The sequence below is a fragment of the Rosa chinensis genome, chromosome 3 (assembly GCF_002994745.2).
Source record: "Rosa chinensis cultivar Old Blush chromosome 3, RchiOBHm-V2, whole genome shotgun sequence".
NCBI lineage: Eukaryota > Viridiplantae > Streptophyta > Magnoliopsida > Rosales > Rosaceae > Rosa > Rosa chinensis.
Window position 1 is genome coordinate 16,125,684 of NC_037090.1, and position 23,721 is coordinate 16,149,404.

The 23,721-nt window shown below is 37.9% G+C and overlaps 2 protein-coding genes across 2 annotated transcripts; both read right to left on the reverse strand.

Annotated features, from left to right (window-relative positions):
- Positions 1-9,583: 9,583 nt before the first annotated feature.
- Positions 9,584-10,307, reverse strand: LOC112194705. The gene has a single exon (XM_024334920.2). The coding sequence runs from the start codon at positions 10,243-10,245 to the stop codon at positions 9,790-9,792; it is 456 nt and encodes a 151-aa protein (XP_024190688.1). The 5' UTR covers positions 10,246-10,307; the 3' UTR covers positions 9,584-9,789.
- A 10,259-nt stretch (positions 10,308-20,566) lies between these two features.
- LOC112195213 (auxin-responsive protein SAUR72) lies at positions 20,567-21,284 on the reverse strand. The gene has a single exon (XM_024335584.2). It carries the CDS (start codon positions 21,105-21,107, stop codon positions 20,706-20,708), a length of 402 nt encoding a protein of 133 aa, XP_024191352.1. The 5' UTR covers positions 21,108-21,284; the 3' UTR covers positions 20,567-20,705.
- Positions 21,285-23,721: the final 2,437 nt, after the last annotated feature.

A 23,721-nucleotide genomic window follows, 5' to 3' on the forward strand; every position in this document is an offset into this window, starting at 1 on the left:
TCTTCCAAACCCTTCTTCACATGCTCGGTATTTTTAAAGTTGTTTTCATATCGGAATTGAGGGTTCAAGTAATAACTGGCCGCATGCAATGGTTGATGAAGTTGTGGACTCCACCTATTATCTATTCTCCTCCAAATCGGTTCATACTTTTGTTCCACATTTCCAAGATTATTTGCAATCTTATCTTTTGCGGCATCCATCAACTCATAGATAAATCTCATGGCGGGTCTCACTTCCGAATCAACCTCTCTTAAGACACAAACAAGAGGCAAGACACTCTTTATGCAATAAGCAACATGGTTCCAAAAATGTGTGTCACGAAGGATCCACTTCCTCACCTCATAAGAATCCTTATGTTTTGTACATCCACATTCATACCAATCTTTTGATGAAAACATACTAATAAGAGCCTCCTTTTGCTTATATAAACTTTGAAGAGAGAGAAAAGATGTGGCAAACCTTGTAACCGCCGGCCGAATAATCTCCTTGTTGCCGGTGAATTTCCTCATAATGGAAAGAACTTGTGTGTGCCCATAAATGAATTTCACAATTTACTTAGCTCTTTGAATGGTAGTTTCAAAGACTTTCATCTTGCTAATATCTTCTTACATCAAGTCAATGCAATGAGCCTCACACGGAGTCCACCACAATTTGCTTATATGCTTCATTAGTTCCTTTCCCGCCCACTTATAATTGGAAGCATTGTCCGTAACAATTTGGACAACATTCTCCTCCCCTACCTCCTCCACAATATTATCCAAGTAATTTAGCATCAACTCTCCATTTTTGATTGTATCTGATGCATCAGCCGATTTCAATAACCATGTACCTTTAGGGCTATTTACTAAAAAAATTAGTATAACCCTACTCTTGCCATCCGTCTAACCATCCGACATAATAGTGCATCCATAGTGGCTCCAATCTTTTTTGTGTGCTACCATCAACTTTTGAACATCTTCAACTTCTTCCTTCAAAATCCAAGTCCTTAACTCATGACTTGATGGAGGTTGAAAACCGGGACCATATTTGGCAACCATCTCCAATGCGGCAAAATAATAAGGATTATTTGCCACATTGAAAGGCAATGCACTAGTATAAAATAAGCGCCCAATTGCTCTACACACATCATGTCTTTCTTCTTTCTTGTATGAGGTATTCAATGTAACTTGACGAGCTTTTGAGGATACAAACTTGTCCATCGGTCCTCTAGCCTTCGGTTGACCCGTAGAACCACCACCAAGTGGAGTTTGAGCACTATCACTCTCACTTGCAGCCACATTTGTCACCTCATGATCATCTACATCATCTTCTTCTAGACTTTCCAATCCCCCTATCTCCCGACGCACCGCAATCCTTGCTCGTTTCTCTTCATCATTTCTTTTAAGCGCTATAGTGCACCAATCTGTCACATTTGGTAGAACTTTGTTACAATGTTTGATTCCCTTATGAGTGCCAACTAAATGCTGCTGAACCTGAAGATGCCACCAGTATTTCTTTGATCACAAAATGCACACAAAAAGTACTTCAACTCTCCTGTAATTGGTTTAGTCCATCGCCAAGCATGATCTTTCTTTGTTGTCCCACTAGTACTAGAACTCATTGTGCCTACACAATTTCAAGGAGAGAATATTACAAAGGAATCAAAGGTATTGTTCATTCATAGTCACAAACTGGGCAGTCGTGATCATCAGCTGCTTTCCTAATTGGTTTAACAATACTGGGGAACAAAATTACAAGCAAGACAAGCAGAGGCTTCAGCAAAGGCAGGATATTCATCTTAACTTGTTTACTCTCTTAGCAAAAATTCAGCCTATTAAACCTTTGAAATTGAATGTTCAATTATAAACATCAAAGCATCCAGGTTGTGGATCGGGTTCTACTAAGGGATGCCATTTATCAAATAACCATGTGTGAAGTCATGAAACAAGCTATGTTCACATCCATGATACACCATCCTTCCAACTACCAAGCAGATCAACAGTTCAACACACACAATTCACACGAACAAACTAGGATATGTAAATCAAATCAAGGTTTGTTGATTGAAGGTTTGTTGATGTAAATCAAACTAGGATATGTAATTAAAGAACAATACGAACTCTTAAAAGAACAAAAAACCTTCAATCAAGCAAAAAAACTAAAGCTAATCCAGGTTGATTACTCACCTACAGTATGAACAATCAAGCAAAAACACTAAAGCTAATTCAGTAATCAAATTAAAGAACAATACGAACTCTTAAAAGACAACAAACCTTCAATCGCACAGACGCAGAATTGGCCGATCCGAATTCGACACTAAACTCGCCAATCAGATTCTATAACCGGAGCTCCAATTCGCCAATCAGATCATACCTCCTTCTTGTTCCAGTTCTTCAAAAAACATATGGGCTCTTCATGATTTTATCTTCAAGTAAGAGATTGGGACTGGGATTGGGTGCTCTTGACAGTGAAGAGTCGGGGTCTCGAGGAGGAGGCTGTTGAGGGATTTGGGGCTTCGCTCGGGTATAATACACGAACTAAATGAAAAACCCTCTCAAAACACCAAAACGACGTCGTTTTGGTGTCATAAAAAAAAATTTCCAGGCGTATGCTTAGCACACCTTAAGGCACGCTTTCTCCGCCTCTGTGCCTCATCTGCAAAACAGACTCAGTTTTCTTCACGCCTCACGCCTTTTGAGCTTGAAGGCGCGCCTGACGCGCGCTTTTTAAAACATTGCTCTGAATGACCTCGTTCAACTCTTTGGGTGAAACATCAAGCCCCTCCAGCCACTTGTCACTTACAGGAAGTTTCATTTTCAGAATCGAAGCACTGACAATGATAAACCAGCCGCAATATATTGTGGCTTGTACTGCAAGCACAACGATGTAGTAAGCACCTCATCCACAAGACACCATGCCACTTTAGTAAGCTCAGGGAGCCTAAACCCAGTGAATTTCTCCTTACTCAATCTCTTGAGAGCAGCAACAAGAGTCTTATTGTATGGTAGCTGAACGTCGAGATCAAAATCAATTGTTCTCAGCACAAGTCTCTCCGCAGCTATGATCAATTCCTTCTTTTGCTCTCTGAAAACACGCCCTTGTTCTCTACAGAACTCATCTCTTTCTCTCATATCATGAAGACTGATAGTGGAGTGCACCATCTGGTTGATGATCTGATCCTGGATCTGGTTACCAAATGCCACACTAACAATGTCGCTCAGAGGGCGCGGTGACTCATTCACTTTTCCGGTGAGAAAATGCAGGCAGTAGCAACGGTGTGCCGGTCATTCTTGGCGTGGGATTGACGCGCGTAGAAGCGGTGGCAGAACATGATGGCCTTGACTATGGTGAGGTGAGGAAGTCTGAGCTTGGAGCCGAGCTGGTGGAGATAGGAGCAGTATTGAGAGCACAATTTGACTCTTTACTCAAAGAGATGCCATCTCTCAGCGACGGAAAGTGGACTTCCATCTCCTGTCTCGAGAAACACCACTGATTCATGGTCTGGTTTTGTTGCTATTATGAGAAATGGAAATTTTAGAGAGATTGGCTACGTAGGCTATTTGACCTAAAGCATCAAAATGAGTAAGAATTATTTCACATATTTAGCATATTTTTATTCTCACTAATCCAATTTTAAATAAAATGACAACTTTACCCTTAATTTAATTAATAAACTACATTGTATGTCACTCACCATCAATCTCTCTCTCCTCTCTCTTTGATCACCGTGACTGCTCTCTCTCCTCTCTCTTTCCCTCTGTGAATCAGCAGTGACTTTTCTCTCTCTCCGATCTGAACAGTCGCGACGCCACCACCAAATGGAATCACTGTGAGCTCTCTCTCTCTCTCTCTGCGAATCACCGAGACTTTTCTCTCTCTCTCTCTAATATGAACAGCCGCAAATGATCGATCCAAGGAATAGAGGAGGAGGGGTCGTCGACGTCGTCATCGTTGCAAACGGCGTCTTTGAGGTGGTTGAAGTGGCGTCAGAGGTCGTAGAACTTGCGTTTGTATATCTGAGGAGTGAGGCGGTGGAGGTTGGAACTACGCTTGAGGAATTAGGCGGCAACAGAATCCCAGCTCTGAGTGTCGTAGCAGCGAACGATGTAGGAGAGGAGGAGCTCCTCCAACGTCGTCTATGTTGTTGCGGTGGTTTGTTTCTCCGAAATATTGGGCTTATCTATAACAAAAAATAATCATCTAATCCAAAATTTGATTTCAATTTGGGATGTTGCTAGTTAGTGATTGTTTTGTTTATTATGATTTGATTGGGGTGGTGACTCTCGGTTTGATTTTTGTTTGTGTAGATTTTTTGTTTAGCGTGTTGTTAAAATGAGATAGCCCTTTCAAAAAAAAATGCGATAGCATGTTTTTTAATCATCTGTGGCACGTCCAGTTTCTCCATCTCAATAGGATAACTTTAGGACCACTTCTTCTCAAAAGCATGAACTTTAGAATCCCTCTTCGGAGGTATTATTTGCCCCCTAAATCAATTTATTTTTTGGTAAAATGGGGGCAGATGGCCTAGAAGAAAAGAAAAAAGAAGAAGAAAAAAAAAAAAGGTTTTATCGAGGGCAATAGAGGTCTGTTAAATGTCTATTGGTGGGCAATAGACATCTATTGGAGGGCAATAAATGTTTTGAATTGATGTAATCTCCTCGTTTTTTTTCTTAATCAAAGTTTTGTTTGTCTAATTTTATGGATATTGGTTCTCATTTCGGTAACCGAAAGTTCTATTGGGGGCAATAGACGTCTAGTGGGGGATAATACAGGTTCATTCAGGGGGCAATAAACCCCTTTGGCCCCATATGAGATCTCCGACAACATCTTTGGAGACTTCCGGCGAGGTTTCATAAACCTTTATTGCCCCTCCAATAAAGGTCTATTGGGGGCAATAGAGGTTTATTGCCTCTCTATTGGGGGGGGGGGGGACCAAATTCCGGCGATAGGAGACTGAATGACTGGACTCCGGTGAAGTCTCATATGGCTTCTCTCTATTTCATTCTCTCTCTCTCTCTCTCTCTCTCTCTCTCTCTCTCTCTCTCTCTCTCTATGTAACAAGGGGGTGAGGGTAAAATAGTCTAAATTTTTTTTAAAAAAAAAAAACATAATTGGATATTAGGGAAGACCTTATTAGAGTCTTCATGGATAAGGGGGAATTAAAAAAAATTCTAAAAATTAAGGTAAATGGACAAAAACCCCAAACATGTTTCCGTGTTCAGTTTGGAATTCTAGCATTTCCATCTAGAGGTAGGATTACGGTTCCGTTTAAGAAGACTAGGGAAAGTGTGATTTTTTCCCCTTTTTTTTTCATTTCTTTTCTAATTTTTGTTAAATTAGTTTATGAAATGGGCTATCGCCTTATTTGTGATGTTTCTAGCGTTTTTATTGGATGACGGTGATTTAGCATGACACACTTAATTAATTGATATTTGGTGTTTTTTTTTTTTTTGAAATATTGATATTTGGTGTTAAAGGACTTAAATCTGAGTTGCGAAGTTTTGAAACTTTTTTCTTGTTCTTCAAAGTGCAAGAGTGGAAGGGCAACATCATCTTTAGAGTATCTTTAGCCGACTCTATTTTGACTCCATAGCAATTTTGGAGAGCATGTTTATTTTTTTATCTATTTTAGCAGCTACACCAGACTCTTAAGGGGCTATCTATTATAACTTTTAACTATTTTGATCGAGATGAGGCTCTCTATAATTTAAAACATTCATTTTAAGTTATTTTATATAATTTTTAAAAGACTAGCATAGCTAAAAATGCATGTTTTGATTATTGTTGACCTTTTGTGGTCCTGCTGGTGCCTCATTACATAACACCACTTATCTAGTGATGACGTTGTTCACCCGCATTTATCACGAGTAGTCACTACTCAGGAGGCGAAGTTGGCTCGAGTATTTGTTATTCCTTCATGGGTTAGAGCCACTACTCAGTTGGTACGCCGACACTTCCTTACCAACGATGTTGGCGTTTCGTCGAATCTTGAGTCTCTTTGGTCGGTATGACCATTTTCCTTGCCTCATGGTGTACCGGAAATCTAGTAGCTTTATTTGGAAGTGGTATTTAGGCCTTTTGGTCTGACCTTATTGTAAGTGGTGAGTGGTCCATTAGTGGCCTTGATTGTAGCATGCATACCGCTTGTAACTTTTTTCATATGAATGCAATTATTTGATCAAAAAAAGATTATAGGATTTAGGAGGATACCTCATTTCATGTCCAGTACTCTAAGGAAGTTTGAGGGAATTCAACATATAACTTGTTGAGTCGGTCATTAATTTGGTGTTCGAAAGTTTTTTGATGACTAAACTATCTAAAAGTATTAAAGTAAAATTGTGAAATGCTCTAGAAGTTTTTTGGTTTATTCTTCACCAAAAACTTGTATTACATTTGGAGCATGCGATGTTCTGAACTTTAAGTCGTTAAATTAACCTTTTTACTAATTCAATAGTTGAATTAAAAGTTCAATCCCTGAAACGTTAAATTAACCTTTTTACTAATTCAATATAGTTGAAAAACTCTCTTAAAAATTCAATCCTTGGAAACATATTAGAGAGTTTGAAAAATTTATTCATATTATATTGTTTACCAAATGAAGATTTTTATACATATCCAAAAGGTTAACTTATGGTATTCTTGGGAGTAGAGATCACAAATTCACAATGAGTTCATACTTCATAGCAGGCGTAGGTTAACCTGAAGTTTTCGAACCATAGAAAAAAGTTTAGCCTGAAGGAAGTTGGTATATGATAACATATCATCTTACTCAAGTATTTTGAGACGAAATCAGATATCCTTCTGTTACTGCACTGGAGTACTAGTTATCCATTGACGTGATATATTTGCCAACGGCAGATTGCATGAAGTTAAAGCCAGCTGCCAAATCTAGTGTGTGACGTCAGGTCTCAGTCACAAAAGTCTTTAACTTAATTACTCTTCTGGGTAACTAAAAAATTTACAGGTTCAACTCAAAGCCAGTAAAGAGTAATTAGTTGTGAAAGCAAAACTCCCATCTATCGTTTCAATCATTCACTTCTTTCCACGAAAATTGAATATATAATCCTGCAGAATCTTGCTAGTTGATCTCGCTAATTGTGATAGAGTACATATAAGTCCATTTAACCATAATGCACCATCACCATCACCATCACCATCACCCTTAATTATACCCTTTCAGGCCTGCAAACCGGCCAGCAAACTAAGTACACGTACATTACGTACATTATTCCCCTGCATAGTTCATGAGTAATAACGAGGATCGATAAGCATATATATATATGATGGTACACTTGGTATTTGACATGTAGAGATAGATATTACTTCGCATATATGACATCATTAATTTTTCCTGAAGTACTGAGATACGATACATTGGCATGCATATGGTACCAGTAAGGTTAGGCTTTTTGGGTTTAACTAGGTTGAATTTTGAGTTCGAGTACTACTTCCAGGTGGTATGTGCAGCTATGGCAGCGAGGAAAGGAATCTACTACATATCTGGCCTCGTTATATATCATAAAGGAACCGAACCATCTAAGCTGTGGAGTGACGTACCTATACCTTGCTAGCTCTAGCTGCTGCCTATGATATCCACTGTAAGACGGCGCTGTCAGCTATCTGCCACTCTCACACCTGGGGATGTCTTAGGCTCTAATGAGAAGCTCTCTCTCTCTCTCTCTCTCTCTCTCTGATATCAAAGACTAAGAGACAGTGTAATAATTATAGGGAAATATTGGCTGCAAGAGTAATGATTTGTGAGCTAACTAATAACTAGGGTTCACACTTGACTGCATCCTCTGGTCCATCTATAAATTGTCCGGGTTCGCAAGAAAGTGTCTCATTTACAGCAAGCGAGAAATCTCTTGTACTACAGCTGGTTCTCTCTGCAGTTAGGTTTAATTAATTAAGCACTACAATGGCGTCAAAGTCTATAGCTTTTTTTCTGGTTTTGGTTGTGGCTACCTGCAGCCTGGTGCTGATCATAGATGTCGAAGCTGCTGCTGGTCAGTATCTCTTTTCTTTCTCTCCCTCTCTATTTCTTTGCCAAAGTTTGGTGGTTATTTTGGAGACTAAAGTTGTATAATGATGTCTTTACCAGATTGCAAGCTCTCAAATCTCGGTTGCTTTCCTGCTGAGGGTGTTGTTACTCTTGAGAGTACTCAAAACAGAAAGGTTTTCATCCAACCACTATAATCTAATCTATCCCGTTGATTAATTATACTAAATCGTTACTGATCTTGGTTTGTTTGCATGCAAATACACAGATGGTTGCTGGTCTGAAAGAGAAGAAGGAGCTGCTTGTTGGTGTTACGTTGAGGAAGGTTCCATCTGGTCCGGATCCACTTCACCACAATGGGAATGCCCCCAAGAAGCCTCGCACTGATCCTTGAATCCTAAGATCATTATATTCATTAGCCGCATAGATAAGTTAGTTACCTAGCAAGCTAATGGACACTTTTTGTACCTAGCTAATATGCAAAATCGGACCTAGCTTTGGTATTTCAGAAGCGCTTGTGTTTTGTTTACCTGATAACCATTACAAGTTGCTTGCTCTTTGAAATTTTGTAACCTCTACATGTACTTTGTTATTTTCTGTTTAATATATGATGCACTTCAATTATCGATCTCTGTTCTCTCGTAAGTGTTAACTGCTGATAAAGTTTAAAACTGGTTCTGTGTTAATTTGGACAAACTAGTTCCTTTAGAAAGACCTCTGAGATCTCTTTACCCAACAGATTCATTGGCTGACATCACAGGCAGTACCACAGGTATATGTCACAGTTAAAACAAAGTCTATGTAAAACCTGCGGCTACTGTTTATCTAGGACCTGCAAAAAGAAATAAGAAACCTGCAGGTATTAGTGTTCGCAGTTGAAAAGTGACCATTTGTGGTCACAGCCCATTCCTGGATTAAATTGGAAAAGAATCGAGGGATGGATGATGCCTGCATGAAGGGAAATGTACGTGACGGTGCTGACGTTAACTTGTGGCAGAAGGAGTAAATTCAACTCTTAAATATTAATATCTCCAACCCTATTAATACTGCCAATAAAGCACCAACCACCAAGTATCCAACGAACCATGCACAAAGAAGATAAAGAAAAATAGCTAATTTCTGATAAACATAGGAAAATATATTACCGTGTGGTCTTGCCTTTGGGCAAAACTTTGGCAAGGCATGTAGGGGCAGTAGGGCTGACCAATAAGGACAACTCATTTAGCATGACAAATGCCAAAATTTCTTTTTTTTTTTTTTTTTTTTGTCTGACAAAATATCTCATGTTTAGAAAAACAAAATTGTTCCTTTCAAAAAACAAAAAATAAAATTGCCAAACCCGCCCGGATGTTCACAAATCTGTTCATCAGTCTGATCTGCTAGCCAAGATATTAGACATATCACATAATATACATACATAGGCCAGCTTAATTAGAGCAATTTCTCTAAACTGGCCAATTTAAGGATATCTCCCAAGCCCTAGCAAGGACCCTTTTTTCCCCTCCCTGACGGGGTGCAGAGCAGCGAGATTATCTAAGCCAATCCTCTAGAATGTTGCGATGACTTAGAAAATTAACAGAAAAGAAAGAAAGAAAAAATCAAAAGTACAATGAAATAATATGAATTTTATCTATTCATCTCATTCGTTGAATGTGCATTTAGATTACGACACAGAGTACTTCTATATAATAACTAACGCGTCTTATAGGAATAACTCATACATGACAATTGATACATTTAATTAGGTTGTAATCTCGGAGCGAGCTAATTCGATCATACATGAGGATGCTTTGCATGTACTAGCCAGCCAGCTAGTACCCTTCCAGGGCAGTAAGAAAATTATCATTAGATGCAACATCAAATCTACTTTGCTCCATCCTGCAGTTTTCAAGAATTGAATGCAATTCCTCAGGCCTGCAATGAACTTCAAGAGCACCTTTCTGTTGGAACCCATACTCGTCCTTGGCTTGCTCTAGCAATTCCATAAGTGCAGGGTCATTCAAGGACTCTAGCTTAGTCACAAACCTCGTTGTCTCCTTACCCACAACTGCAAACACTGCAAAATGTCCTTCCTTGACATCTTCTGGTACAATTGCTGCTACCTCCAGTTTTTCATCACAGCCTCTGCAACGATGATCAGGAGGGCCTCTTGCAGTTAGCAGTGAGAGACCCTTTTGTAGCTTGCCGATTATGAGCCTGAGCTTCATTAAGCTACTGTCTTCTGCTTTCTTCATGTTCTTGGTCTGGGGAAACTGTTGTGGACACATATTACCAGCTTGTTTGAGTTTTGATGTCGAGCTTTGCGGTGAACATGGAAATTTATAGTGGGTGTGGGAAGGAAATCAAAACAAGAATTGGAATGGCGGAAGTTTCGTAGGGGTCAGTCATCAGTGTGGAGCCATTTCATGTAGTTGTGATCGACGACATGTCATTAAATGCCGAGCATGATAAGTCAATTCGAAATGTTGACCTCACCGCGGAACCCAGATGGCCAGGTCAGTGCTGAGTTTGCTTCACGAATTGTGGATTCGTGATCCGGAAGAGTTTGGTCTTGAGTCTTGACGTACCATGCATGCTGCCCATGCATATCAGATATTTGTACAGAATGAGAGTTAAATAACACGAAACTGACATTGGTTAGCCTCTTCTTTATTCATAGAATTACTCACAAAATGAGTACATCTTTAGAGAAGAAGAATATCATCTTCTTGCATTGATGCCATTCCAAAGTTGCCAACAAATTAGAATTAGCATTTAACTTAAATTGCATGCGAGTAATTCTATGAATAGCAGAAGAGGCTAACCAATGTCAATCCTTTTACCTTAGAATTTGAGGCTGGGACATGGTTCCTATATTGTCCGCCTCCGAGAAACTAATATCGTCTAATCCTCAATTCTTCATATATATGTGTGTGTGTGGTAATTAATAAATAAGTAATATAAAGTTTCTAAAGGTCCTAAATCTTTTATCTTAGTTTTACATATTTGTTGTTTTGCTATATATGTCACATCTATCTTTTTTAAAAAAAAAAATTTAGGAAGAGTTGGTAAGGCTGTCCTTAAGCCTTGATCATTATTGAAACTGCAAATACAAGGAGATGAGACATATTCCCTAAACCTCGTATTATAAAAAGCATCAAGAGAACGTCCCAAAATAATATTAGGCGTCTCTACAAATTCCATGTATTCTAACAAGCACATATTAGCAAAGAGTCAAAGAGTGCTATACTGGCTTCTCTGTTTGCTTTACAACTGTAGTTACATTCTGGAAAGCAACTCAGGCGAAGCCATACGTCAATAATTAATACCAGCTTTCCCACTCCCACTATGTTATCACCGAGAAATAAATCCAGTAACACTTAGTTTCATCATGTCACTAGAAGGTTGTGATTATTTGACGAAGTAAGGAACTCGCCGCAATACTAGGACAGACAAGGCACACAAGGTGCTCAAACCGGAACAAACCCCTCTTCTTCCTACCAGATAATGAAAGATAGACTACTCGTAAAGTAAACTAGCTTGACATACATTATTAATTCTTTTCATAATTAAAATTTTTGGGGGCGACTCGAGGCTTAAGAAATCAAATATTTCAAATACCAAAAATTTGTTTTGGATCATTATTTGGAGTAGATTACATCTTTACATTCAGTGTGCATCTTGTGCAAGTTCCTGCCTGTTTCCGGGATCATTTTTTTTTCCACCTAGTCAGAGTATATATGCTGATCTACGTACTTAGGGATCTTTGAGAGTCAGATAACTAGATAAGTATAAGAAAATTAAGTGCATGGCCGACTGGTAGTTGATGATGTGATGTGATTCAAAGTACTATTGCTTTGTCTGAAGAAAATATCACAAATATGAACACGTTGAACGACAATTCTCACCGACGCAACCGGACGAGACCTATGAAACAGTAACCAAGTACTGGGTAAACATGTTAATTTAAGAAGTATCCATGAACCCACCGATAATGTGTGAGCTAACGATATGACTCAAATAGTCTATCTATGATAAAAGGGTTTTTTGCACCAATAGTGTCTGGATACTTAGGAGACTGTCAGAATGATACCTGAACTTACAATGTTATCAATAAGTCCAGGTATCACAATTTTTCTTATCAACTTAATACCTCTGTCTATTTACCATCACGGTGCCATTAATCCAAGCATGTGAGACGCATGTGACGCATCGAATGATAATAAAAAGACTGATTTTCCCTAAATGTATGACTATATCTGACATTTTAGGGGCCGTGACCACTTACCCGATTTTAGGCTAAAAATTGTCCACTTACTCCACTAAGAGTTTTTTAACCTCATTTACCCAATTCAACAGTATTTGACAGTATTGCCCTCATTTTAATTTCTAAATTGCACTCGTATCTATCTCTCTCTTTCATCCCTCCGATCTGGGTTTTCTCCCTCATCTCTCTCTCTCTCTCTCCCCGCAACGTGCCCGTTGCTGCGCTCCACAGAGACCGGACGACGCCGCAAAGGTCGGACGACGCCCCATAGGCCGAAGACGACGCCTCAGAGGCCGCATATCGAGGACTCTGTTGAGATCGGACGGCGACGAGCAGGGTCGATTTCGGCGATCTGGGCTTTCCGGTCTGCGGCGACGATTGCAGAAGCAGCATCCACTCCTGAAGACGACAAAGCAGCTTTGGTCAGCCTACCTCGCCGGAGTCCAACACCGGGTAGGCGAGAAACGCGTCCGGTATTGATGTGGGTGCCCGATCATTTTTCTGGGTGCCAAATTAATTTTTTTTTTTTAAGTAACATAAGAGGCAGAGGGAAAGAAAAAAGAAAAAAAAAATGTTTTGAATGTCAATTGGAGGCCAATAGAGAGAAATTCAATGTCTATTGGGGGCAATAGACGTCTAAAAATCACATTATTGTGGGGCAATAATATGTCTATTGACCCCCAATAGACCAACATAGTACACTACATTTCCACTCTATAAACACAAATAAACGTATCAGCTATCAAAAACATAATTCCCACAAATAATAACATAGAGTCAATAGATTATTGGGGGAATAACATAGAGTCAATAGATTACTGGGGGGGGGCAATAATATGTCTATTGCCCCCCAATAGACCAACATAGTACAGTACAATTCCACTCTGTAAACACAATTAAACGTATCAGCTATCAAAAACATAATTCTCACAAATAATAACATAGAGTCAATAGATTATTGGGGAGCAATAATCTGATTACTGGGGGGCAATAATATGGTCACCGGTCGCAGGATTCCGGTCACCGGTCGCAGGATTCCGGTCACCGGTCGCGGGATTCAGGTCACCGGTCACAGGAGTCGGCGCCCCGGCCACTGGTCACCGGAGGCCGGCAAGGTGGAGGATGACTTTTCCCTCTAAGTGAAAAAGAAGGAGAGGGCAAAAAAGTCCCATAAAAAATATAAAAAAATAAATTAGGTATTAGGGAAATAATCTCTTAGAGTGTTTTGGATAAATGGGGTTAAAAAACAGTTGGTGGAGCAAGTGCGCAATTTTTAAGCTGAAATTGGGTAAATGATCATTTTCCCGACATTTTACTTATTTTTAATATATTTTATAAAAAATAAAAATAAAAAATAAAATAAAAACCTATTTACCTTTTATTTTTTTAATATTTTTTTTTTCTTCCTACAGTCTCGTCTTCTTCGTCTACCCTCTCTGCCTCTCAACTTCTTCCTCCTAAAAGCCCAGTTTCAAATGCAATCTCTCACTCTAGACTCTACTCTACCTCCATTACCATGCTTGACCTTTTCTCTGATATACCAACATGAATTTCTCTTCTCTAAACTCACGATATTAATTGGAAATATGTTTCAATTTGAATCAAGTAATTAAGGGTTCATTCTCAGTCCTCATGAACGTTTGGTGTATCTTTGGCGACAAATTTCTGGGTTCTTTGTTCTTGGTTTCTAGGTTTGTATGAGTATGAGTTTATGGGTTTCTTTTCTTATCAAACAATACTTGAATTAATCAATAAGAACTCAAGTCCAAAATTTGATCTTCAACAATTGATTAGATTTTTTTTTTCTGTTGGGTTCAAGAACATGAATGAATCAACATTGTTGTGATTCCTTTTTTTGCTTGGTTCAAGAACATGAAGATAATTCTTCTGGGTTCAAGTGTTACTAATTTGAATTTGTCTTCTCTAAATTCATGAAGATCATTTCCAATTCGTCTTCTTCCTCTACCAATTTCTCTTGATTAAAGTAAATATTTGGGCTTAGAAAACCTAGGTTGGCCTTGTGGATTTCTGTTGAGATTTTGAATAATTTGATTTTTTAGTTTCCGATTGTATTTTCTATAGTGATCTTATATGAATCATATAGTGAAAATGCTTGATTTGTAATTGAATTTTGAAGATCTAGTTTTATATGGGTTGAAATTTTCCCAACATGTGGAGTCTGGAGAAGAGCAACCAGTGTAGCCATGGAGAAGAGATTGGCATCTCTCTTTCTATAATCTGGGTGACTTTGTTCTTCTTTTTTTTAGAATGACTTTTTGTTCTTTTTAAGGGGTTCTAGTTGGATCTCAAAATTTGTTATTTGAACTTCTCATACTTATTGGACCTCTAATTCACTTTTCTAAATACTTAAATAGCTAAGTGCACCTCCTTAATTTTACAAAAATATCTTTGAACAATTAAATTTATTGTTCAACAATCTTTTGTTCTATTTTTTATCATCTCTATTAATTCAACTAAGAGAAGAAGAAGCATAATCAATTGACCAAATTGCAGATTTGGACTGGTCAAGTCAAGTTTTAGGTATTAACACTGCTCGTGAGTCTTCTTGGTATTAACGCTCGAACTCGAAGAAGAGCCTTTCCTAAAAGCGAGATTCTTTGATGTTGGTTCCCCTGGTTCTATGAATCAATCCAATATTTTCGAGTGTCATAAGCCATGGAGAATTGAAGATATAAGCTTTGAAGAAAGAGTTCAGGGAAGCAGCAGAATAAACTGAGAAATTACAAGTATTTTTTGTTACTGTTGCGTTCATCTATCCCTTCCAAAAGTTGAAACAAACAAGGAGTAGTTTTGCTTACAAGTATAAAGGCCAAACTTATCTAATTTCATCTTCAAAACATGAGACTTTAATAGAAAACAATAATAATTTAAAATTTTCTACAAATATATCATCTCGCATCCAAGTATGGGAGATTGAAGGGAGAACATACTTTGAAAGTAAAAAGAAAAACGAACGACGTTGTCATGGGAGGTAAGAAGAGTTTTTTTTTTTTTTCTCTTTCTCTCTGTATCCTTATATGTCTTTTTATATGAGTTAACAAAGTCCAATAACTATTGAAAAATGATGAAGGTCCAAATAGAAAATTTAGAGGTCCAACTAGAACCCCACCCTTCTTTTTATTTGATCTGGGTTGAAGAATATGAATTGGTTTTGGAAGTTTTTTTATTTTTTTCTAACATAGAATCTAGAATTAACTCATGAAGAAGAATTTTTTTTGGAGTGAATGGAGACTTTGATCTCGTTTAGGGTTGAAGGCATGTGAAAAAGTCTTTTTTACCCTTATTTTTTACCTCACATGCGAGACACATGATCATAGTTAATGGTTTCATAACGGAGATTGGACGGAGGTACTACGTTGATAAGAAAAATTGAGTTCAGATATTACATTGATAACATTGTAAGTTCGGGTATCATTCTGACAATCCCTTAAGTGTCCCGACACTATTGGTGCAAAAAACTCATGATAAAATTTCAAATATAAAGTGAGATAATGAGCATCAGATGAATCAACTAGCTAACCTTTTTTCTTTTACATAAACTTACATTTTTTTTTTTTTTGAGAAATACATAAACTTACATTCATAAACCGATAATATTACCAAAGAACATGTCAAGTAGTAGCCGGATAAAAAAAAGCTCTCCAAAAGCAACAAACTGACTAGCTTGTAAAACTGAGTTCATTACAATTTACGTTACATAAGTTATTAATTGCTTCTTAACTTACTGATTTTGAAGATATTTGGTAGTTTCTAAAATATATATTCAAGTCAAAATAATGGAATTTAGCTTAACTTGCTGGTTGACATTTTCTTCCATAATTTCAAATACAGTTAAAACTCTACACTGCATTAGCTTCTTTGTCTCTTCAATTTGGTCTTTCCCTTGATATTTTTTTTCTTTTCAACCTCTGTTCTGATAGCAATTCCTTATTCATGTCTAAAGATGTGTCAAGTCTCATCTCGATCGGTTGCCAGAATATCAATTATCAATCTGAATCATAAACTAACTAATAAATTTTCATTTGAATATGTGATGAAGATGGATAGTTTAGTACGGTAAGGAAAAGGTACCTTACCAGGTCTTGTTGTTATCAAGCTAGTCAGCATGGCTTGTTCATAATCAAAATTGTTTCCAAATATTGAGAAGGGATCGAGTTGAGATGGGGCAAGTGCATGTGTAGTGCGCTCGATTTATCACTTTCATTGCCACCCTTTTTTTGTTCGGGGTCCAATTAGAATTTGGTTGGATCTTTAGATGTGCCAATCTATACGAATTATAGGACATAAAAGTACCATATGAAACAAGGGATCAATTATATTATGTACCATTCGAAGAAAAGTAACACCATCATGTGGATCTTCAGTTCAATGAGTGTTTAGATTGAGCTTTCAAATAGCTAATAGATCATATTCTTGAGGTTAACATAGCTAATAAACTTGGATAGGTGTGAGTACATTCCTAGTGAAGTGCATCAGTCATTCGAACTTGTAAAGGACATGATTTGATGGTGGGGGAATTCAAGTCATTTATCAAAGTTGTAAGCCAATTGCTTGTAGTTGCGCAATGAAATTGGAGTCTTTCCACCCTGTTAAACCACACCACATTGAATGAGGACCGATTATTCAATTTAGTTTTTAGGTTGATTCGGTCTTCGATTTTTATAACACATGACAATAGATGCTTATCCAAATACCGAATAAACCCATAAATTGGGCAGAATTAAAGACTATTTTGATTTGGGATTTTGATATCGTTTGAATATACGAGTTAGGGGGATTGTTTTCCACCACTGAATAATCATGCAATTGTATCATGTTCAATTGAGTTTCTCTAATTTTGGATGAAGATGATCATGACCAATCTTTGGTATGAAGATGCGAGTCATATTATTTTTCTCTTACTTGGTATGTTAAGCATTTGGTAGCAATGTCATAACTTAGTTTATAAAATGCAACATAGTATTTGCTCAAGTTTACACCTAGAAATCATTAAGCATGAAGAGAACTCGAGACATCACAAGAACCCTAAAACATAGTACTTAGTACTAGGCGTTCAAGAAACTTATAAATGTAATGGGTACTTATGCCGCTACTAGCAACTCTAGAGCATATGCTAATTTGGATAGTCACAAATATACTTTTAATAATAGATCCTAAAACAGACGCTTAAGAGTGCACTCAAATAACACATAGACCAAAGTTAAGAAAATTTAAAATACATCACAATTACGCTTTGAACAACACACGGAAAATTGTCTTTAAATTCCTTTATGTTAGGAAATACGATTTAGAGTGAATTCGTTTAAAATGTTATATTTATATCTTTAATTGTTATTTATTTTATGTATTTTTAATTATTATCTCACGCATGATAAAAAGAAGTTAGTGAAAACCATGCACGTGCTCACTCTCACTGCTTTCCTCTATTCCTTTTTTTTCTTTTTGAAGAAGCGTCTGTGCGGCTGACCTTAGCTTTGATTAATGAAACTGCAGAATACATGGTGCGTAAACACCAGATTACAATTTTATGCATACTTCATGAGATAATAACAAGATTCCCAACTAAAATAATGTATTCTAGTAAGCACCGACTAGCGAAGAGTGCTCTACTGGCTATTTCATTCTCTTTACAATTGTGGTGACATACTGGAAATACGATTGATCCTCTCTTCCTTAATGGTTGTTAGAATTTTTTTTTCTAGCACATGTTCTACACCATTGACGGTTGACTATGTTCAAGCTTACTGCAAATGCATGATGTTATTCGTTCCTTATGGCGGATCTTGCTTGGGTTATCCTCATGGTTTTTAAGCAATTGGCTCGAGAAGGATCGATGTTGCCAACACCTTTCTTGTTGTGTGGTTCCTTTGGTTTCTCTCGATTGATATATGGTGAACTGGTCACTTGCATAGTTGCATGTGGTTAGCTCCTTTGGTGGCTGGGTTTGCTGGCATTGGTAGTTGAATGTTTTGGTGAATGCCCCGCTTTGGGCGAGGTTTCGTGGTGGAAAATATTAACCTTACCACTGGATTACATAAAACAAAAAAAATAGAAAAGTAGCAATTGTTTACTTGAAAATATTTCAGAAAGTGCAAAATATCATCAAGTCAAAACTATGGAAATTTCCATTGTTCAAAAGATATTTATAAAACTTTGGAGTCCATTTGCCGCGTTGGCTCATCATTTGGTCTTCATTGATCAACTTTTCATTTTCAACCTCGGTTCTGATGGCAACTAGAAAGAACTCTATATGGATAGCAGGTAATGTAAACCTTATTCCTAACCAAAGATGTTTTAAGTCTCATCTCGACTGATCGCCAGACTATCAATTATCAATCTGAATTATGATCAAAAACTAATTAATACATGCATTTTCATTTGAATGTGTGATGAAGATATATAGATAGTTTAGTACGGCAAGAGAAACGTTCCTGCTTACCAGACCTTGTTGTTATCGATCAAGCTATAGCTAGTAATCATTGCTTATTCATAATTAAAATATATTGTCACCAAATTCTAAAAAGGGAGTGGAGATGGGGCAAGTGCATGTGTAGCAGTGTAGTGCCATCGATTTATCACTTTCATTGCCACCCTTTTTTTGTTCGGGGTCCAATTAATTTGGTTGGATCTTTTGATGCCAATCCTTTGTGCTCGTTAATGGGGTCGGAGAAGTACTTATCATAGGACAAAGAAAGTACCTTAGGAAAGAAAGGAGCTGTACTATTAGATTAGATTTGGGGTTGTCTACAGTGATTCAGAATATTGAAATTTAGAGTTAAAAGCTGTTGGATTAACTCATTGAGTGACACATACCAAGAACAACTTACAATCTAACGATTCTCAGCTCTAAAATTTTAATACTCTGAAGTATTATACCTAATAGATTATATCTTGAGGTTAACATAGCTAATAATTAAACTAACAGAACCAGATTAGATGCAATACTAGTACATTCCTAGTGAAGTGCATCGATCATTAGAACTCGTACTAATAGAGACAACGTTGATGGTGCCATTCAAGTCATTTCTTAAAATTGTAAGCGATTTGCTAGTTGTTAATGAAATCGGAGTCCTTCTACTATGTCGAACCACATATCATAATGAATGAGTACGACTTACCCAATTTAGTTTTTCGGTTAACATAGCTAATAAAGTTGGATAGCAGAACCCGCTTTATATTGTATCTAACAAAACCAGGTTAGATGCAATACTAATACTAGATCAGTACTCGAGAGAAGCATCAGTCATTAATTATTAGAACTTGTAAAGGACATGATGTTGATGGTGCCAAGCTCATTCAAGTCATTTTTGAAAATTGTAAGCCACTGCTAGAGTGCTAGTTGATAACAGTATTATCAAATACATAAATCAACCCTTATAAGTAAGTTTTGAAGCTATTTTGAATATCTGTCTCATATTGATAACGTGAAATTACAAAATAATAATAATAATAATAATAAAATAAAATAAAATCAAGAGAAATATACAACGTTGGGTAGAACTTATATCCAAATTAATTCTTCCATGAATTCTGTTACTTTAATTTCTCAAGTCTTTTAACTCTTTAATTTATACATATCTCTAAAACTATTTATAGTTTAGGTATGCACATCTATATCTCTTACCCTTCTCGTTTTATGTATTTTGCATATCTCTTCAATATATGCACTTGAAGTACTTTCATACGTTTGGTCTTCCTCCTAGAGTCCTATCAAGGGTCTGAGACAATGAGTTCAGATTTACTATAATCTTTTATGAGTATCTCTATTTTATAAATTTCTCGACGGTCATATGCACCTTCACTTTCTCAATACAAAGTGAATGAGTGCCTCTTTACAAAATCACTAAGGCACTTTAGACTCTTTATTAGAGAAATTGCTTTCTTGGAACACAACCATTTAATGTCATAAAAATCTAAAAATTTGCACGACATTATAATCTCTAGCCTTCCAATTAAGATATGGCAAACCGGCCCACCAAGCACTGTCGTAACCACCACAAAAACAGCCGCGAACCCAAGGCATGAGCCAAGGTGAAGGCGAATTCCAAGTCCATTTCCAGCCTACTAATAACAACACCATTCAGCAAGGCAATTTGCCTAACAGGGCGCAGCACCATAAATGTACAATAAAAGCCTGTGAATATATGAGTTATGACAAATATACCCTCAATTTTAACAGCTTCTAACGGCAGAATTAACAACAGTGAGTTAAGTGAAAGACTGATGTAAAACTGAGTGAGTTAAGTGATATTGTTGAAAATACAGTGAGTTAAGTGTCGAATAAGTAATAACTCAGTGACAATTGGTGATGTTTTCCCAAGTAAATAAAATGGCAATTAGATAAATTCTTAAAGTATTTTTACTGCAAACTAGCTAAGGAAACATAATCATTTGTAAACTGGGAGAGAACTAAATCGTACATGAAATTTGATACATTAATTTGACTAGCTATCTTGCTAGCTAGTATCCTTCTATAAGGGTAGGGATATTACTATTAGTATTATTACATGTAGCACTGGTCCTACTCTTCTCCCTCCTGTTCTCCAGAATCTTATGCAAATCCTCAGGTCTGCATGGAACTTCAAGAGCACCTTTCTGTTGAAAACCATATTCTTCCTTGGCCTGCTCTAGTAATTTCAAAAATGCAGGGTTATTCAAGGACTCTAGCTTAATCACAAACCTCTTTGGCTCCTTACCCTTCACTGCAAACACTGCAAAATATCCTTCCTTTACATCCTCGGGTACCATCTTCGCTACGTCCAAGTCTTCATCGAATTCATCGTGCTGATCATCGTGAGGACCTTTGGTTGCTAAGAGCAAGAGGCCCTTTTGTAGCTTCTCGATTATGAGCCTGAGCTTCATGGAGCCTGATCTTGTGCTTTTTTTATGTTCTTCTGGCTAGACGGTGGTGAACTCTATGAGCTTGTTTGAGTTTTGATGTCGAGCTCTGTGGAGAGCTTGGATATTTATAGTGCGGTTATGAAGGAAAGTAAGCATGGAACTGGAGAGAAGGAATTAAGTCTGTTGGGATTAGTCATCGGAGTGGAGCCATTACATGTAGTTATGGTCGACGCTTTTCAATTAATGCAGTGTCGAGCAGTCAATTCCAAATGTTGATGTCATTGGTGATTAATTTGTTTAACCTAATTCTGAACTGTCAACTGTGAACTGTGATCTGGAAGTGTTTTGTCTGACGTTCACGTTAAGATATTTGTGCACAGTGATAATTGTAGTAAGGGCGGAATGGACCAAAGACATCATGCCATCTGCGGTTCGGGACCCTTTTTTTTTTTTATCAAATACGTACTTCGTTAATAATGAACAACTTACAATGAGTTTTAGCCTTTTAGGCAACATCTCTTACACAGAAATGACCTCTAGATTTCACACTGGAACTCTATAAAGATTGACTCCAAATTTGCACTACAATTGTATGGCAAAGATAACAAACGCAAGAGCAGTGAATCCTTGACATCTCACATCTCGTCCAACCAATCAGAACTCTGAAACTAGACAACTCACTTGTGTCAACACTAACTCACCAACCAAAGTCCTCCTAACCAGTTTTTGATCGACCGAGACAACACTCGTTATGACCTAAACCCGACCAAAAGGATTGCCGGACATTCAGACCTGAGACTAAAGAAACCCAACACCATCACCACCCTATTGTCAACACCGTCAATCCACAACTACTCCAAATCGCCGTCGCCTCCGACCCAAAACCAGACATGAACGACCCGCTAGAAGGCCAATAATGCGGTTCGAGACTTTGGGTTGAACAATATTTTTTATTTATGCCATTTTTATCGATTTGAATTAAAATAGAACCTTATGACTTAAAAGTAAGATAAATATACAAAAGAAATGTGAAATATCCAAAATGACGAAAAGATCAAACATTATGAAAATAGATGAACTTGTAAATTTCATTTTTATTAATAAACTAATAAATCTTCGTGTGCATGGGAATGACGAAGTTAATTCCAGATCATATATCGAAAGCCTTTATATGCATGAAAAAGAAGCTTGCGATTCAAATTAGTAAAATAGCTGGGCCAACCAAGTCATTAGATGATTATCCGAATCAAAATCTGGCCTCCACTTCTGGAGGACACGATCTTATCCTTTTAAATTCGGTATCAAATACCTATCTGCAGAACTTAGCTTTGCATGAATTGCAATTTTCAATTGGCTGTGCTGAAAAACCATAATAGCACGCATTGTAGGGCATAATTGTGGGTAATGCCTTACGGGTAGCGAAGATCGTCACTTCTCCGATAGGAAAGAATGATATGAGATCATTTTATCATTGGCATCTGCTTGTTTATCTCATCGGTAGGACGATATGGACATGGCCGCCGGGTTATAATTATCATCAATCTACCGATCATCGCTCATTCATTATCAACATATATTGTTTCCAAATCCTACAACGAAAGTTCGAGATGGAGCAAAAGCATGTGATCAGTGTGATCGACTCATCACTTTCATTGCAACACTTTTTCTGGGTCCCATTTGGTTCTTTTCTGCGCTTGTTGAAATGGGGTCGGAGATAGTGCTATACGAATTAGGGACAAAAAGTACCTGAGAAAGAAGGCCTATATGCCATGGCAATGAAGTTACACAGCCATGTGCATATATGTCTGGTTCAGCGAGAGATTATTGATCAAGCTTCACTCTTGTTGATAGATCATATTCTCGAGTCCATGACATATACAGGACTAATCAACTTGGCAAACAGAACCAGCTCGGATGTAGTAAAGTACCAACCGTAGTGAAGCTTCCATAAATGCAAGCCCACCGGTTGCTTCTTGACAAGTCACCAGCTAGGAAAAGCTGAGGTGGTGACCATGGAGGAGAAAAAAGCATCTCCACCGGTAGCTTCTTGACCGGGCAAAATCCTGACTTTCTTGACCGAAGACAAGAAAAAAGCCAAAGGCTTGACATTTTTCTTGCCCAGCCAACCCATCTGCCAGCTCGGTCCAACCCTGAACGTGGGTGACGTCAGCACCAAAAAGCTTCACAATTTCTCGTCTAGAGCTGCAATCGCGTAAGAAGCGAAGCCCAGAAAACCGGAAAAATCGCCGGCAGTGAGGAACTGTAATGGAGACAGAAAGAACCCAGAAACACATTCATCAAAACTCGATCGAATTGAAAAACTAATTACATAGACGTGTAGAGATGACGAGGGGATGAATTTCCATACCAAATGCAAGCAAATCGGTGATCGGAGTCGCCAGAAAACACCACAGAACCGCCGGAACAGTCGTTGCTTCTTGTCGTCGATTCTCCATTTCCGTTCAGTGCATGGATGATCCAAGGGCAAGGGGTTGCTGGCGACGGCGAGACGAAGACAATGGTGTCCGTGCGCCGCCGTGGAGTGGCCGGAGGAGCGATTTCTGGTCGGGTTTCCTGTCGGGTCGCGCTGCGTCTTAGGTCAGAGAGCACCGAGCTCTCTCTCTCTCGAATTTTC

Coding starts and splice junctions, on each gene's coding strand:
- LOC112194705 (XM_024334920.2), bottom strand. CDS start 10,245: ATGTGTCCACAACAGTTTCCCCAGACCAAGAACATGAAGAAAGCAGAA.
- LOC112195213 (XM_024335584.2), bottom strand. CDS start 21,107: ATGAAGCTCAGGCTCATAATCGAGAAGCTACAAAAGGGCCTCTTGCTC.